Below are 13957 nucleotides of genomic sequence, written 5' to 3'. Positions count from 1 at the left end.
GGCTAGTTTTTTGTATTTTTTTAGTAGAGACAGGGTTTCACCGTGTTAGCCAGGATGGTCTCGATCTCCTGACCTCGTGATCCGCCCGTCTCGGCCTCCCAAAGTGCTGGGATTACAGGCTTGAGCCACCGCGCCCGGCCTACTTCCTTTTATTTTACAAGAAACACTTTCTTACGTCGTATTTTTTTCTTATGCTTTCTCTTGGACATTTCTCTATTGTATTTCTTCCTCTTTTTACAAAACCATTGACTTATCTGCAAAAAATGAGGTGTGGGAGGTGATTAATACAGGAATAAGGATATTGGTCTATGTGAGTAATAGTACCATACAAGTGACTCTGTCTATCAGTGAAGAAATGTCTAGTAATGTCGTCATACCTGTTTATGGGTCATGCCAAATTCAAACGAGAGTGATAGACTCTCTTGTATTGTGGGGCACCTGTTTAACTTAAACTTTGACCAGAGAGTGTCCATGAGGGATTTGCTGACTAATCTTTTCTCGGGATACTGTTTCTGTTTCTCATTTTCCCTTTTCCTTTTATTTTCCTGTTCATCTTCCAGCTCCTTCTCATTTTCTTCTTCTTTTTCTCGTTCTCTCTTTCTGCCTGCTTCTCCTCCTCCTTCTCTCCATTTCTGCTTTCCGTTTTGTTCATCGTCACTGTAATTTCCAGTTGATTGTTCTGGATTTTGATCCCAAGACATAGCTGGTTGTTTCTGTATAAAAAAAAGAAATCTGTGGAATAAAATAAAGCTGTAGCCAAATTTGACTTTCAGAGCATAGTCAACAATCTTCCATGTGAGACTATATTTGATTTTCCTAAGTTAGCAATGTTGTACATTGGTGAAAAACACAGAGCAAAGAAAAAGTGAATTTGAGGCCACGTGCGGTGGCTCACTCCTGTAATTCCAGCACTTTGGGAGGCTGAGGCGGGCGGATCACGATGTCAGGAGATTGAGACCATCTTGGCTAACATGGTGAAAACCCATCCCTACTAAAAATACAAAAATTAGCTGGGCATGGTGGCATGTGCCTATAGTCCCAGCCACTCAGGGGGCTGAGGCAGCAGAATCGCTTTAACCCGGGAGGCGGTGGCTCATGCCTGTAATCCCAGCACTTTGGGAGGCTGAGGCAAGTGGATCACCTGAGGTCAGGAGTTCAAGACTAGCCTGGCCAACATGGTGAAACCCCATCTCTACTAAAAACACAAAAAATTAGCCAGGCGAGGCTGGGCGTGGTGGCTCAAGTCTGTAATCCCAGCACTTTGGGAGGCTGAGGCGGGTGGATCACAAGGTCCGATCAAGACCAGCCTGGTCAATATGGTGAAACCCCATCTCTACTAAAAATACAAAAATTAGCTGGGCATGGTGGCGTGCACCTGTAGTCCCAGTTACTTGGGAGGCTGAGGCAGGAGAATTGTTTGAACCCAGGAGGCAGAGGTTGCAGTGAGCTGAGATTGTGCCACTGCACTCCAGCCTGGCAACAGAGCAAGACCCCATGTCAAAAAAAAAAAAAAAAAAAATTAGCCAGGCATAGTGGAAGGCACCTGTAATCCCAGCTACTTGGGAGACTGAGGCAGGAGAATTGCTTGAACCCAGTGGGTGGAGGTTGCAGTGAGCCGAGATTGTGCCATTGCTCTCCAGCCTGGGCAACAGAGCCAGACTGTCTCAAAAAAAAAAAAAAAGAAGAAGAAACTCATTGTAGGGAATTGGCTTACGCAATCTTGGAACTGTCTTGGCAAGTCGGAAAAGATGGCTGGAATCCTTCAGGGTGAGATGAAGCTGCTCTCCCTAGGCAGAATTTCCTCTTAAAGCCTTAACTGATTGCATTAGGCTTTCTCAGATTATAATCCCTTTTACTCAAAGACAATTAATATGGATTTTAATTACATCTAAAAATGCCAGTAGTAAGGCCTGGCGCGGTGGTGGCTCATGCCTATAATCCCAGCCCCGCCACTGCACTCTGGCCTGGGTATCACAGCAAGACTCTATCTCAAAAGAAAATAAATAAATAAATACGCCAGTAGCACCTAGTGTTTGACTGAATAACTGGGGTCTATAGCCTACCCAAGTTGCCACATTAAAGACCACTGATACTCAAACCAGACAGATATCCCCCGAAAAAAACTATAGATTAATGTCCCTTATGAATATGGAGGCAAAAACTTCAACAAAATGCTAGCAATCCAAAATCCAGCAACATAGTAAAAGGATTATGCAGCATAACCAAGTAGGATTTATTCTAGAAATGTGTGATTAGTTCAAAGTCGGAAAATCAATGTAATACATCATATGAATAGAATAAAGGAAAAAAATGCAATCATCTCAATAAAGGCAGAAAAGACTGTTTCTCTAAAATGTAAACAGTTACCATATGACACAGCAATTGCACCCTTTAAACAAAATGTATTATATCCATACACTACACTATCAGCCACAAAAAGAAATAAAATACTGATTCATGCTCAACATAGATGAATATCAAAAACAAGCTAAGTGGGGGCTGGGTGTGGGGACTCACGCCTGTAATCCCAGCACTTTGGGAGGCCGAGGCGGGTGGATTGCTTGAGCCCAGGAGTTCGAAACCAGCCTGGGCAACATAGTGAGATCTCTTCCCCTCAAAAAATAAAAAAATGAGGAGAGAGGATCACTTGAGTCCAGGAGGTTGAGGCTGCAGTGAGTCCTGATCACGGCACTGCACTCCCACCTGGATGACAGAGCAAGACCCTGCCATACGGGAAAAAAAAAAAGAAAAAGGAAAACAAATTAAATGAAAAAAGTCAAAATGCAAAAAGTCATATATTGTACGATTCTGCTTATATAAAATGTCCAGCCTAGGCAAATCTATAGAGACAGAAAGTAAATTAGTGATTATCAGAGATTAGGGTGGGATAAAATTCGGAGTGTCTGCTAATTGTTATACATTTTCTTTTAAAAAAATAATTTATGTATTTTTAAGAGACGGCAGTGGGTGAGATGGTGTGGCAGTTAACTGTGCTGTTGGTGGTCTCCAAATCATCAGCTTAAGTGATCTGTCCGCCTTGGCATTCCAAAGTGCTGGGATTACAGGCATGAGCCACCGCGCCAGGCCACAAGTTATCTTTTGTTAGAGGAAAAAAAATACCCTCTTGTAACCCACATCCTTCTATTGCTACCACTCCTCTTCTCAATTTCTTTTACAGAATGTGATCAAGTGTAAGAAAATTTTAAAGAGTTCTCTGTCTGTGTTCTTTGTCTGTGGGTGATTTTTCTCCCCTCATTCTCTCTTGAATATTCTCCAATCAGGCTTTCACATCCACTTCCACACGTTCCTCTTCAGAGTCAGACATTAATGACCTTGACATTGCAAAAAAATAAAATAGCCGCCAGGCACAGTGGTTTCTGCCTGTAATCCCAGCATTTTGGTAGGCCAAGGCAGGCGAATCACCTGAGGCCAGGAGTTTGAGACCAGCATGGCCAATATGACGAAATCCTGTCTCTACTAAAAATACAAAAATTAGCCAGGCTTGGTGGCGCACGCCTGTAGTCCCAGCTACGTGAGAGGTTGAGGCAGAAGAATCGCTTGAACCTGGGAGGCGAAAGTTGCAGTGAGCCGAGATTGTCCCACTGTGCTCCAGCCTGGGCAACAGAGCAAGACTCAGTCTCAAAACAAACAAACAAACAAACAAACAACAACAAAACAAAGGCCAGGCGTGGAGGGTCACTCCTGTAAGCGCAGCACTTTGGGAGGCCGAAGTGGGAGGACCACTTGAGGTCAGGAATTCAGGACCAGCCTGGCCAACGTGGTAAAACCCCGTCTCTACTAAAAATACAAAAATACAAAAAATTAGTCGGACGTGCTCTTTTGAACCCCAGGAGGGGGAGGTCGCAGTTAGTCGAGATTGTGCCACTGCACTCCAGCCTGGGCAACAGAACAAGACTGTGACTCAAGAAAAAAACAAAACAAAAAAAGAGAGAAAAGAAATCAAATGGCCAATTTCCAATCCCCATTTTCTTCTAAGGGTATCATGGTGGTGGGATAGTGGGTTTGTTTTGTTTTGTTTTGTTTGTTTGTTTTGTTTTGTTTCTTTGAGACAGAGTCTCACTCTGAAGTCCAGACGGGAGTGCAGTGGCTCAATCTCAGCTCACCACAAACTCCGCCTTCTGGGCTCAAAGGATTCTCTTGCCTCAGCCTCCTGAATAGCTGGGACTACAGGCGTGCCTCACCAAGCCCGGCTAATTGTTACATTTTTGGTGGAGACGGGGTTTCATCGTCTTGGCCAGGATGGTCAACTCCTGAGCTCAAGCAATCTGCCCCCCTTGGCCTCCCAAAGTGCTGAGATTTCAGGTGTGAGCCACTGTGCCCGGCCTGTCCCCATCTTACTTACTTGAACGATCAGAGGCTTCTGAAGTATCAGGATCTCTCTCCACAGGGAAAAAGTTTCTTCTCCCACTTCCTGAATACCATCCTTTCCTGGGGCTTCCTCAAAGGCAATGGCTGCTCTTTCAAAGTTTTCTTTGTTGCTCCTCTTTCCCCTACTGCTTTCTGACCCTATGCTTTTTCAATCACATTCAAGGTTAAATCCCTTTACCTCTTATCTCCTTTACATGTAGCTCTAATCCAGGTCATCTAATCTCACGGTTTTTAATACTACCCAAAAGGGAGATTACTTTCAAATGTTTATTTCCAGGCTTGTATGTCAAACTCCTGATTCAATATCTCTGCTTGGATGTCTAATAAGTTATGTGAATTGAACTTAAAATTCCCAAACTCAGTTTATGGCTCCCTTCAAACGCTGACCCACTCTCAGGCCTCTCGTTCTTAGTAAAGCCGACTCCATCTGCCCAGTGTTTTGAGTCAAAAACCTTGGTGCTGTCTTTGACTTCTTCCCTTTCTCATAGCTCAACTGAATCTGTCAGAAAATCTTGCTTTTCTTTCTTTAAAATATATCCAGAGAACTGCCACTTCTTACCATCATCATCTCTCAACTGATACGTTTATCTCATAACTCAGTCTGCTTCTGTTTTTGTCCATCCCACCCCAAAATTTATTTCCAACATAGCAGAAAGAGTGATCCTTGAAAAATGTAAATCAGGGCCAGGTGTGGTGGCTCACACCTGTAATCCCCAAACTTTGGGAGGCCGAGGCGGGTAGATCACGTGAGGTCAGAAGTTCGAGACCATCCTGGCCAACATGGTGAAACCTCGTCTTTACTATAAATACAAAAATTAGCTGGGCGTGGTGGCCAATGCTTATAATCCCAGCTACTCGGGAGGGTAAGGTAGGAAAATCCCTTGAAACCGGGAGGTGGAGGCTGCAGCGAACCAAGATCATGCCACTGTACTCCAGCCTGGGTAATAGAATGACACTGCATCTCAAAACAAAACAAAACAAAACAAAACAAAAAGCCAAGTGTGGTGGCTCATGCCTATAATCCCAGTACTTTGGGAGGCTGAGGCGGGCTGATCACCTGAGGTCAGGAGTTTGAGAACAGCCTGGCCAACATGGTGAAACTCTGTCTCTACCATAAATACAAAAATTAGCTGGACATGGTGACGCATGCCTGTAATCCCAGCTATTCAGGAGGCTGAGGCAGGAGAATCGCTTGAACTTGGGAGGCAGAGGTTGCAGTGAGCCGAGATCACGTCACTGCACTCCACCCTGGGTGACAAGAGCAAAACTCCGTCTTAAAAAAAAAAAAAAAAAAGGTGCCTGGAGCGGCGGCTCATGCCTGTAATCTGAAATCTGAGCACTTTGGGAGTCTGAGGCGGGCAGATCACCTGAGGTCAGAAGTTCGAGAGCAGCCTGACCAACATGGTGAAACTCCATCTCTACTAAAAATACAGAAATTAGCTGGGCGTGGTGGTGTGAGCCTGTAGTCCCAGCTCCTTGGGAGGCTGAGGCATGAGAATCACTTTAATCCGGGGGCAGAGGTTGCAGTGAGCTGTGAGCTGACATTATGTCACTGCACACCAGCTTGGGCAATAGTGAGACTCTGTCTCCAAAGAAAAAAGAAAAAAATGTAGGCTGGGTCTGGTGGCTCATGCCTGTAATCCCAGCACCTTAGGAGGCCGAGGTGGGCAGATCACGAGGTCAGGAGATTGAGACAATTCAGGCCAACATGGTGAAACCCCATCTGTGCTAAAAATACAAAAATTAGCTGAGCGTGGTGACCTTCGCCTGTAGTCCCAGCTACTAAGGAGGCTGAGGCAAGAGAATCGTTTGAACCCGCAGGCAGAGGTTGCAGTGAGTCGAGATCACGCCACCGCCACTGCATTGCAGCCTGGCGACAGAGAGAGACTCTATCTGAAAAAAAAAAAAAAGAAAAAGGCCGGACGTGGTGGCTCAAGCCTGTAATCCCAGCACTTTGGGAGGCCGAGACGGGCAGATCACGAGGTCAGGAGATCGAGACCATCCTGGCTAACACAGTGAAACCCCGTCTCTACTAAAAAATACAAAAAACTAGCCGGGCGACGTGGCGGGCGCCTGTAGTCCCAGCTACTTGGGAGGCTGAGGCAGGAGAATGGCGTAAACCCGGGAGGCGGAGCTTGCAGTGAGCTGAGAACCGGCCACCTTACTCCAGCCCGGGCGACAGAGCGAGACTCCGTCTCAAAAAAAAAAAAAAAAGAAAAAGGAAAAAGCATAAATCAGATCATCAGATCATAGCATTCTCTGGCTGGAAATTTGAATGGCTTCCTCCCTCAACGTAAAAGCTGAGGACCTCACAAGGGTTTAAAATGTCCTGTAGGATTTGGTCCCCTGCCACCTTTTCTGTTTGTTTGTTTGAGACGGGGTTTCACTCATGTTGCCCAGGCTGGAGTGCAATGGCGCGATCCCAGCTCACCATAACCTCCGCTTCCTGCGTTCAAGCAATTCTCCTGCCTCATCTTCCAGAGTAGCTGGGATTACAGGCATGTGCCACCACACCCGTCTAATTTTGTGTTTTTACTAGAGATGGGGGTGGGCGGTCTCTCCATGTTGGCCAGGCTGGTCTCGAACTCCCGACCTCAGATGATTGCCTGCCTTGGCCTCCCAAAATGTTGGGATTACAGGTGTGAGCCACTGTGCCCGGCACTCTTGCCACCTTTCTGACTTCTACCAGTGCTTCCCTTCATTTAACTGTGCCCTATCCCCTAGCTTTTCAGTAAACAAGCCAAGCCTGGTCCCGGCTTAAGCCTTTGCATTTGCTATTTGCTCTACCAAAAAAACTCTTCCTCCAAATAAAATCATTTTATCCCTTCCCTTCTTCAGGTTACTCTTGAAAGCTACTCATCCTCAGGCCGGGCGCGGTGGCTCAAGCCTGTAATCCCAGCACTTTGGGAGGCCGAGACGGGCGGATCACAAGGTCAGGAGATCGAAACCATCCTGGCTAACACTGTGAAACCCCGTCTCTACTAAAAAATACAAAAAACTAGCCGGGCGAGGTGGCAGGCGCCTGTAGTCCCAGCTACTCCGGAGGCTGAGGCGGGAGAATGGCGTAAACCCGGGAGGCGGAGCTTGCAGTGAGCTGAGATCCGGCCACTGCACTCCAGCCTGGGCGACAGAGCGAAACTCCGTCTCAAAAAAAAAAAAAAAAAGAAAGCTACTCATCCTCAAGGCCTTCGTAGAATTCTGTATTTAGAAAGCAAGCACCCTTTCTCCCACACTCCTTGTTCCCATTCTCTGATTAGTTTTTCTCTATATTACTCACACCATTTTCCATACCATATGTTACTTGTTTTTTCTTCTGTTTGCCTCTCTACAAAGATGAGCAGATGAGCTTGTTGCCCGGGCACGGTAGCTCCTGCCTGTAATCCCAGCACTTTGGGAGGTCAAGGTGGGCGGATCACAAGGTCTGGAGTTCGAGACCATCCTGGCAAACATGGTGAAACCCTGTCTCTACTAAAAAATACAAAAAATGACCCCGGGTATAGTGGCATGCACTGGTAGTCTTAGCTACTCGGGAGGCTGAGGCAGGAGAATTGCTTGAACCCTGGAGGCGGAGGTTGCAGTGAGCTGAGATCGCGTCACTGAACTCCAGCCTGGTGACAGAGTGAGACTCCATCTCAAAAAAAAAAAAAAAGAAGAAGAAAGATGAGCTTGTTGAATGCAGAGCTTTTAGTTTTATTTGGTCCTCCATGCTCAGTAACAAGAACACATAGTAGGTGCTCAACATTTGTTGAATAAGTAAGTAGAATACTGAAAAGATACTGCGAGGAGATGACAACAGCAATTATTTCTGGGAAGGGAACATAATAGGAGTAAAGGACAACCCTTCTTTTTTCTTTTTTTGAGACAGAGTTTTGCTCTTGTTGTGCAAGCTGAAATGCAATGTCGCGATCTTGGCTCCCTGCAACCTTCGCCTCCCAGGTTCAAGAGATTCTCCTGCCTCAGCCTCTCGAGTAGCTGGGATTACAGGCCCGTGCCACAATGCCCTGGCTAATTTTTTGTATTTTTAGTAGAAATAGGGTTTCATCGTGTTAGCCAGGCTGGTCTCGAACTCCTGACCTCAGGTGATCTGCCTGCCTTGACCTCCCAAAATGCTGGGATTACAGGCATGAGCCACCTCGCCCGGTAAGGACAACCTTACTTTTGCATTTTACATTTCAATGTTGTTATTCAGTATATATGTGAGCCATGGCCAGAGATGAGGCTTGAGTCAGTATTTAATGAGACATTTATGGCTTCTGAATTTAAGGCTAAGGGTAAAATAGGAGCTACCAGGGAGTTGTGTTGATCTGTGTTGTGATCAGGTAAACCTTAAATTGGAGACTTGACTAAAGCTGTTCGATACTGGAGACTATACAGGAGGCTGAAGGATTTTCCAAATCAGGCTAAAGATTTTGTACTAAATACTTAAGACCCCAGGCACGGTGGCTCACACCTGTAATCCCAGCACTTTGGGAGGCTGAGGCGGGTGGATCACGTAAGTTCAGGAGTTTGAGACCAGCCTGGCCAACATGGTGAAATTCGTCTCTATTAAAAATACAAAAATTAGCCAGGTGTGGTGGCACGCACCTATAATTCCTGCTACTAGGGAGGCTGAGGCAGGAGAACCACTTGAACCCATGAGGCGGAGATTGTAGTGAGCTGAGATTGCACCATTGCACTCCAGCCTGAGCGACAAGAGCAAAAACTCCGTTTCAAAACAAACAAAAAATTTAAGACCATTGGACACCACTGAAGGGTTGTAAGTGATGAAACAAACTTTAGAGTGGAGAATGCATTGCACTGAGGAGATTTAAAGACCAATTAGTTCTTGGTAGGGGGGTTACAGAGATGACTGACCAGATAAGGTAGATGTCATCCATCTCTTGGATGTGGCCCACAAATAGGAGCACCCAGTGGTAATTCACAAAAGGAAATGCACAAAAAGAACATATTTCCTGATATCTATTTTTGGAGCCGTGAAAAAAAAAATTTCAAATAGCCATATGAAAAATGTTCAATTTACAATAGCCATATGAAAAATGTTCAATTTACATGTGTCTGAAATAGTGAGATATACTGATAAGAAAATGCTTTCCAAAATACAGTGGAAAGACAGGAAAAAAAAAAAAATGTAGGGCTGGGTGTGGTGGCTCATGCCTGTAATCCTAGCACTTTGGGAGGTCAAGGTGGGCAGATCATTTAAGGTCAGAAGTTCAAGACCAGCCTGGCCAACATGGTAAAACTCCAATAAAAATACAAACCTTAGCTTGTGTGGTGGTACATGCTTGTAATCCCAGCTACTTGGAGGCTGAGGCAGGAGGATTGCTTGAACCTGAGAGGTGGAGGCTGCAGTGAGCCGAGATAGGGCCACTGCATTCCAGCCGGGCACAGAGAGTGAGACTCTGTCTTAAAAACAAATGAATAAGGCCGGGCGCGGTGGCTCAAGCCTGTAATCCCAGCACTTTGGGAGGCCGAGACGGGCGGATCACGAGGTCAGGAGATCGAGACCATCCTGGCTAACACGGTGAAACCCCGTCTCTACTAAAAATACAAAAAACTAGCCGGGCGAGGTGGCGGGCGCCTGTAGTCCCAGCTACTCCGGAGGCTGAGGCAGGAGAATGGCGTAAACCCGGGAGGCGGAGCTTGCAGTGAGCTGAGATCTGGCCACTGCACTCCAGCTCCGGCGACAGAGCAAGACTCCGTCTCAAAAAAAAAAAAAAAAAAAAACAAAAACAAATGAATAAATAAATATTTTATGAAAATGCTACTTGGTCTGGTGAGGTGTCTCACACCTATAATCCTAGCATTTTGGCAGGCCAAGGCATAAGAATTATTTGAACTCAGGAGTTCAAGAATAGCCTGGGCATCACAGTGAAACCCCTGACTCCATTATTATTATTATTATTATTATTATTTTTTTGAGACGAAGTCTCCTTTCTTGACCCCCAGGCTGGAGTGCAATGGCGCGATCTTTACTCACTGCAACCTCCGCCTCCCAGGTTCAAGCTATTCTCCTGCCTCAGCCTCCCGAGTAGCTGGAATTACAGACACCTGCTACCACAACTGGGTAATTTTTGTATTTTTAGTAGAGACAGGGTTTCACCATGTTGGCCAGGCTAGACTCGAATTCCTGACATCAGGTGATCTGCCTGCCTTGGCTTCCCAAAGTGCTGGGATTACAGGCGTGAGCCACCACTGCTCGGCCCATTATTTTATTTATTTTTATTTATTTATGAGACAGAGTCTCACTCTGTCACCCAGGCTGGAGTACAGTTGTGTGATCTCGGCTCACTGCAACCTTCACCTTCCGGGTTCAAGTGATTGTCCTGCCTTACTCTTCCGAGTAGCTGGTACTACTGGTACGCGCAAACACGCCCGGCTAATTTTTGTATTTTTAGTAGAGACGGGGTTTCTCCATGTTGCCCAGGCTGGTCTTGCACTCCTGACCTAAGGTGATCCACCCGCCTCGGCCTCCCAAAGTGGTGGGATTACAGGCATGAGCCACCAGGGCCAGCTGACTCCATTATTTACATTAAATTATTTTAAATAATTTTTTTTTTTTTTTTTGAGACAGTCTCACTCTGTCGCCCAGACTGGAGTGCAGTGGCATGATCTCGGGTCACTGCAGCCTCTGCCTCCCAGGTTCAAGCGATTCTCCTGCCTCAGCCACCTGAGTAGCTGGGATTACAGGTGTGTGCCACTATGCCTGGCTCATTTTTGTGTTTTTAGTAGAGATGGGGTTTTCACCATGTTGGTCAGGCTGGTCTCGAACTCCTGACCTTGTGATCCGCCCACCTCAACCTCTTTTTTCTTTTGTTTTTGTTTTTCGGTTTGTTTTTTGAGATAGAGTCTCCGTCTGTCGTCCAGGCTGGAGTGCAGTGGCCGGATCTCAGCTCACTGCAAGCTCCGCCTCCCGGGTTCATGCCATTCTCCTGCCTCAGCCTCCCGAGTAGCTGGGACTACAGGTGCCCACCACCACGCCTTGCTAATTTCTTTTTGTATTTTTAGTAGGGATGGGGTTTCACCGTGTTAGCCAGCATGGTCTTGATCTCCTGACCTCATGATCCGCCCACCTTGGCCTCCCAAAGTGCTGGGATTACAAGCGTGACACACCACGCCCAGCCCTCAACCTCTCGAAGTGGTGGGATTACAGGCGTGAGCCACCATACACAGCCTATTTTAAATAAATTTATTATTATTTATTTATTATTATTATTTTTGAGACAGAATCTCGACTGTCACCCAGGCTGGAATGCAGTGGTACAATCTCGGCTCACTGCAACCTCCGCCTCTCAGTTTCAAGTGATTCTCCTACCTCAGCCTCCAAGTAGCTGGCATTACAAGCAAGTGCCACTACACCCAGCTAATTTTTGTATTTTTAGGAGAGATGGGGTTTCTCCATGTTGGCCAGGCTGGTTTGGAACTCCTGAGCTCAAGCGATCTGCCTGCCTTGGCCTCCCAAAGTATTGGGATTATAGGCATGAACCATCATGCCCGGCCTCTGACTATGCTCTTATGTGGTCACACAACCAGCCTCACACTCTGGTAGAAGAAGGGGTTGCCATTTTGTTAATCTCAGCTAAGAGAAGAGAATTTTAAAGAATCACTGAAGACTGAGTGTGGTGGCTCACGCCTATAATCCCAGCACTGTGGGAGGCTGAGGTGGGCAGATCACTTGAGGCCTGGAGTTCGAGACCAGCCTGGCCAACATGGTGGAACCCCATCTCTACTAAAAATATAAAAATTAGCTGGGCGTGGTGGCACACCCCTGTAATCCCAGCTACTCAGGAGGCTGAGGTAGGAGAATTGCTTGAACCTGGGAGGCAAAGGTTGCAGTGAGCCAAGATCACTGCACTCCAGCCTGGGTGACAGAGCAAGACTCTGTCTCAAAAATAAATAAATAAATAAATAATAAAAATCACTCAAAGTTTGACTTTTGTGTTTAGGGATACCTAGGATCTGACACCTGACTCAAGCATGACAGTGTCGAAAGGTGAGAGGCGGTCAGGAGCTGTCCACGGTGGCTGAATGTGGACAGGAGGTCTCTGTTGGTCATGGTTTCGCTGGTAGTCCGCTCAGATGCAGGTAAGCTAGGGGAGTAAACATTTGATAGGGGTTGCTTTTGAGCTGTCCTGGGCACATTAGAGTTGCTGCCTATGTCCTTACAAGTCTTGCATCCTAGCAGTTCCTCTTGAAAGGAACACGGCCTATCAGAAGCTGGGGGCTGAGGAGGGCGTTCCACAGGCCAGCTGTAAGAGATAAGTTCTCAGAAAGCAAATTCGGGGAACAGGCATTCATAGAGGAGAGATCTTAAAAAGCAACAGAGAAGGCCAGGTGCTGTGGCTTACGCCTGTAATCCCAGCACTTTGAGAGGCCGAGGTGGGTGGATCACGAGGTCAGGAGTTCAAGACCAGCCTGGCCAATATGGTGAAACCCGTCTTTTTTTTTTTTTTTTTTTTTTTTTTTTGAGACGGAGTCTCCCTCTGTCACCCAGGCTGGAGTGCAGTGGCCAGATCTCAGCTCACTGCAAACTCCGCCTCCCAGGTTCCCGCCATTCTCCTGCCTCAGCCTCCGGAGTAGCTGGGACTACAGGCGCCCGCCACCGCGCCCGGCTAGTTTTTTGCAGTTTTTAGTAGAGACGGGGTTTCACCGTGTTAACCAGGATGGTCTCATCTCCTGACCTCGTGATCCGCCCGTCTCGGCCTCCCAAAGTGCTGGGATTACAGGCTTGAGCCACCGCGCCCGGCCGAAACCCGTCTTTACTTAAAAAAAAAAAACAAACAAACAAACGAAAATTAGGCCAGGTGCGGTGGCTCACGCCTGTAATCCTAGCACTTTGGGAGGCCGAGGTAGGCGGATCATCAGGTCAGGAGTTCGAGACCAGCCTGACAAACATGGTGAAATCCCCATCTCTATTAAAAATACAAAAAAATTAGCCAGGCGGCGGGCGCGGTGGCTCAAGCCTGTAATCCCAGCACTTTGGGAGGCCGAGACGGGCGGATCATGAGGTCAGGAGATCGAGACCATCCTGGCTAACACGGTGAAACCCCGTCTCTACTAAAAAATATAAAAAACTAGCCGGGCGAGGTGGCGGGCGCCTGTAGTCCCAGCTACTCAGGAGGCTGAGGCAAGAGAATGGCGTAAACCCGGGAGGCGGAGCTAGCAGTGAGCTGAGATCCGGCCACTGCACTCCAGCCGGGACGACAGAGCGAGACTCCCTCTCAAAAAAAAAAAAAAAAATTAGCCAAGCGTGGTGTCGGGTGCCTCTAATCCCAGCTACTCAGGAGGCTAAGGCAGGAGAATCTCTTGAACCTGGGAGGCAGAGGTTATAGTGAGCCGAGATTGTGCCACTGTACTCCAGCCTGGGTGACAGAGTGAGATTCCATCTCAAAAAAAAAAAAAAGGAGCTGGGCGTGGTGGCATGCACCTGTAGTTCCAGCTACTTGGGAGGGTGAGGCAGGAGGAGAATCGCTGGTACCTGGGAGGTGGAGGTTGCAATGAGCTGAGATCCAGCCACTGCACTCCAGCCTGGGTGACAGAGCAAGACTCTGTCTTTTTTTTTTTTTTTTTT

General features: G+C 47.0%; 1 protein-coding gene across 1 annotated transcript; it reads right to left on the bottom strand.

Moving 5' to 3' along the window:
• Positions 1 to 149: 149 nt before the first annotated feature.
• Positions 150 to 12442, bottom strand: NANOGNB (NANOG neighbor homeobox). The gene is given in 5 exon segments (XM_026450722.2): positions 150 to 254; positions 378 to 715; positions 8434 to 8464; positions 8467 to 8540; positions 12358 to 12442. Coding segments are annotated over 5 exon segments (633 nt in total).
• Between the last annotated feature and the right edge of the window lie 1515 nt (positions 12443 to 13957).

This window comes from Piliocolobus tephrosceles, chromosome 10 (genome assembly GCF_002776525.5).
Source record: "Piliocolobus tephrosceles isolate RC106 chromosome 10, ASM277652v3, whole genome shotgun sequence".
In the NCBI taxonomy this organism is placed as follows: Eukaryota; Metazoa; Chordata; class Mammalia; order Primates; family Cercopithecidae; genus Piliocolobus; species Piliocolobus tephrosceles.
This window is presented reverse-complemented; position numbering and strand designations above follow the sequence as displayed.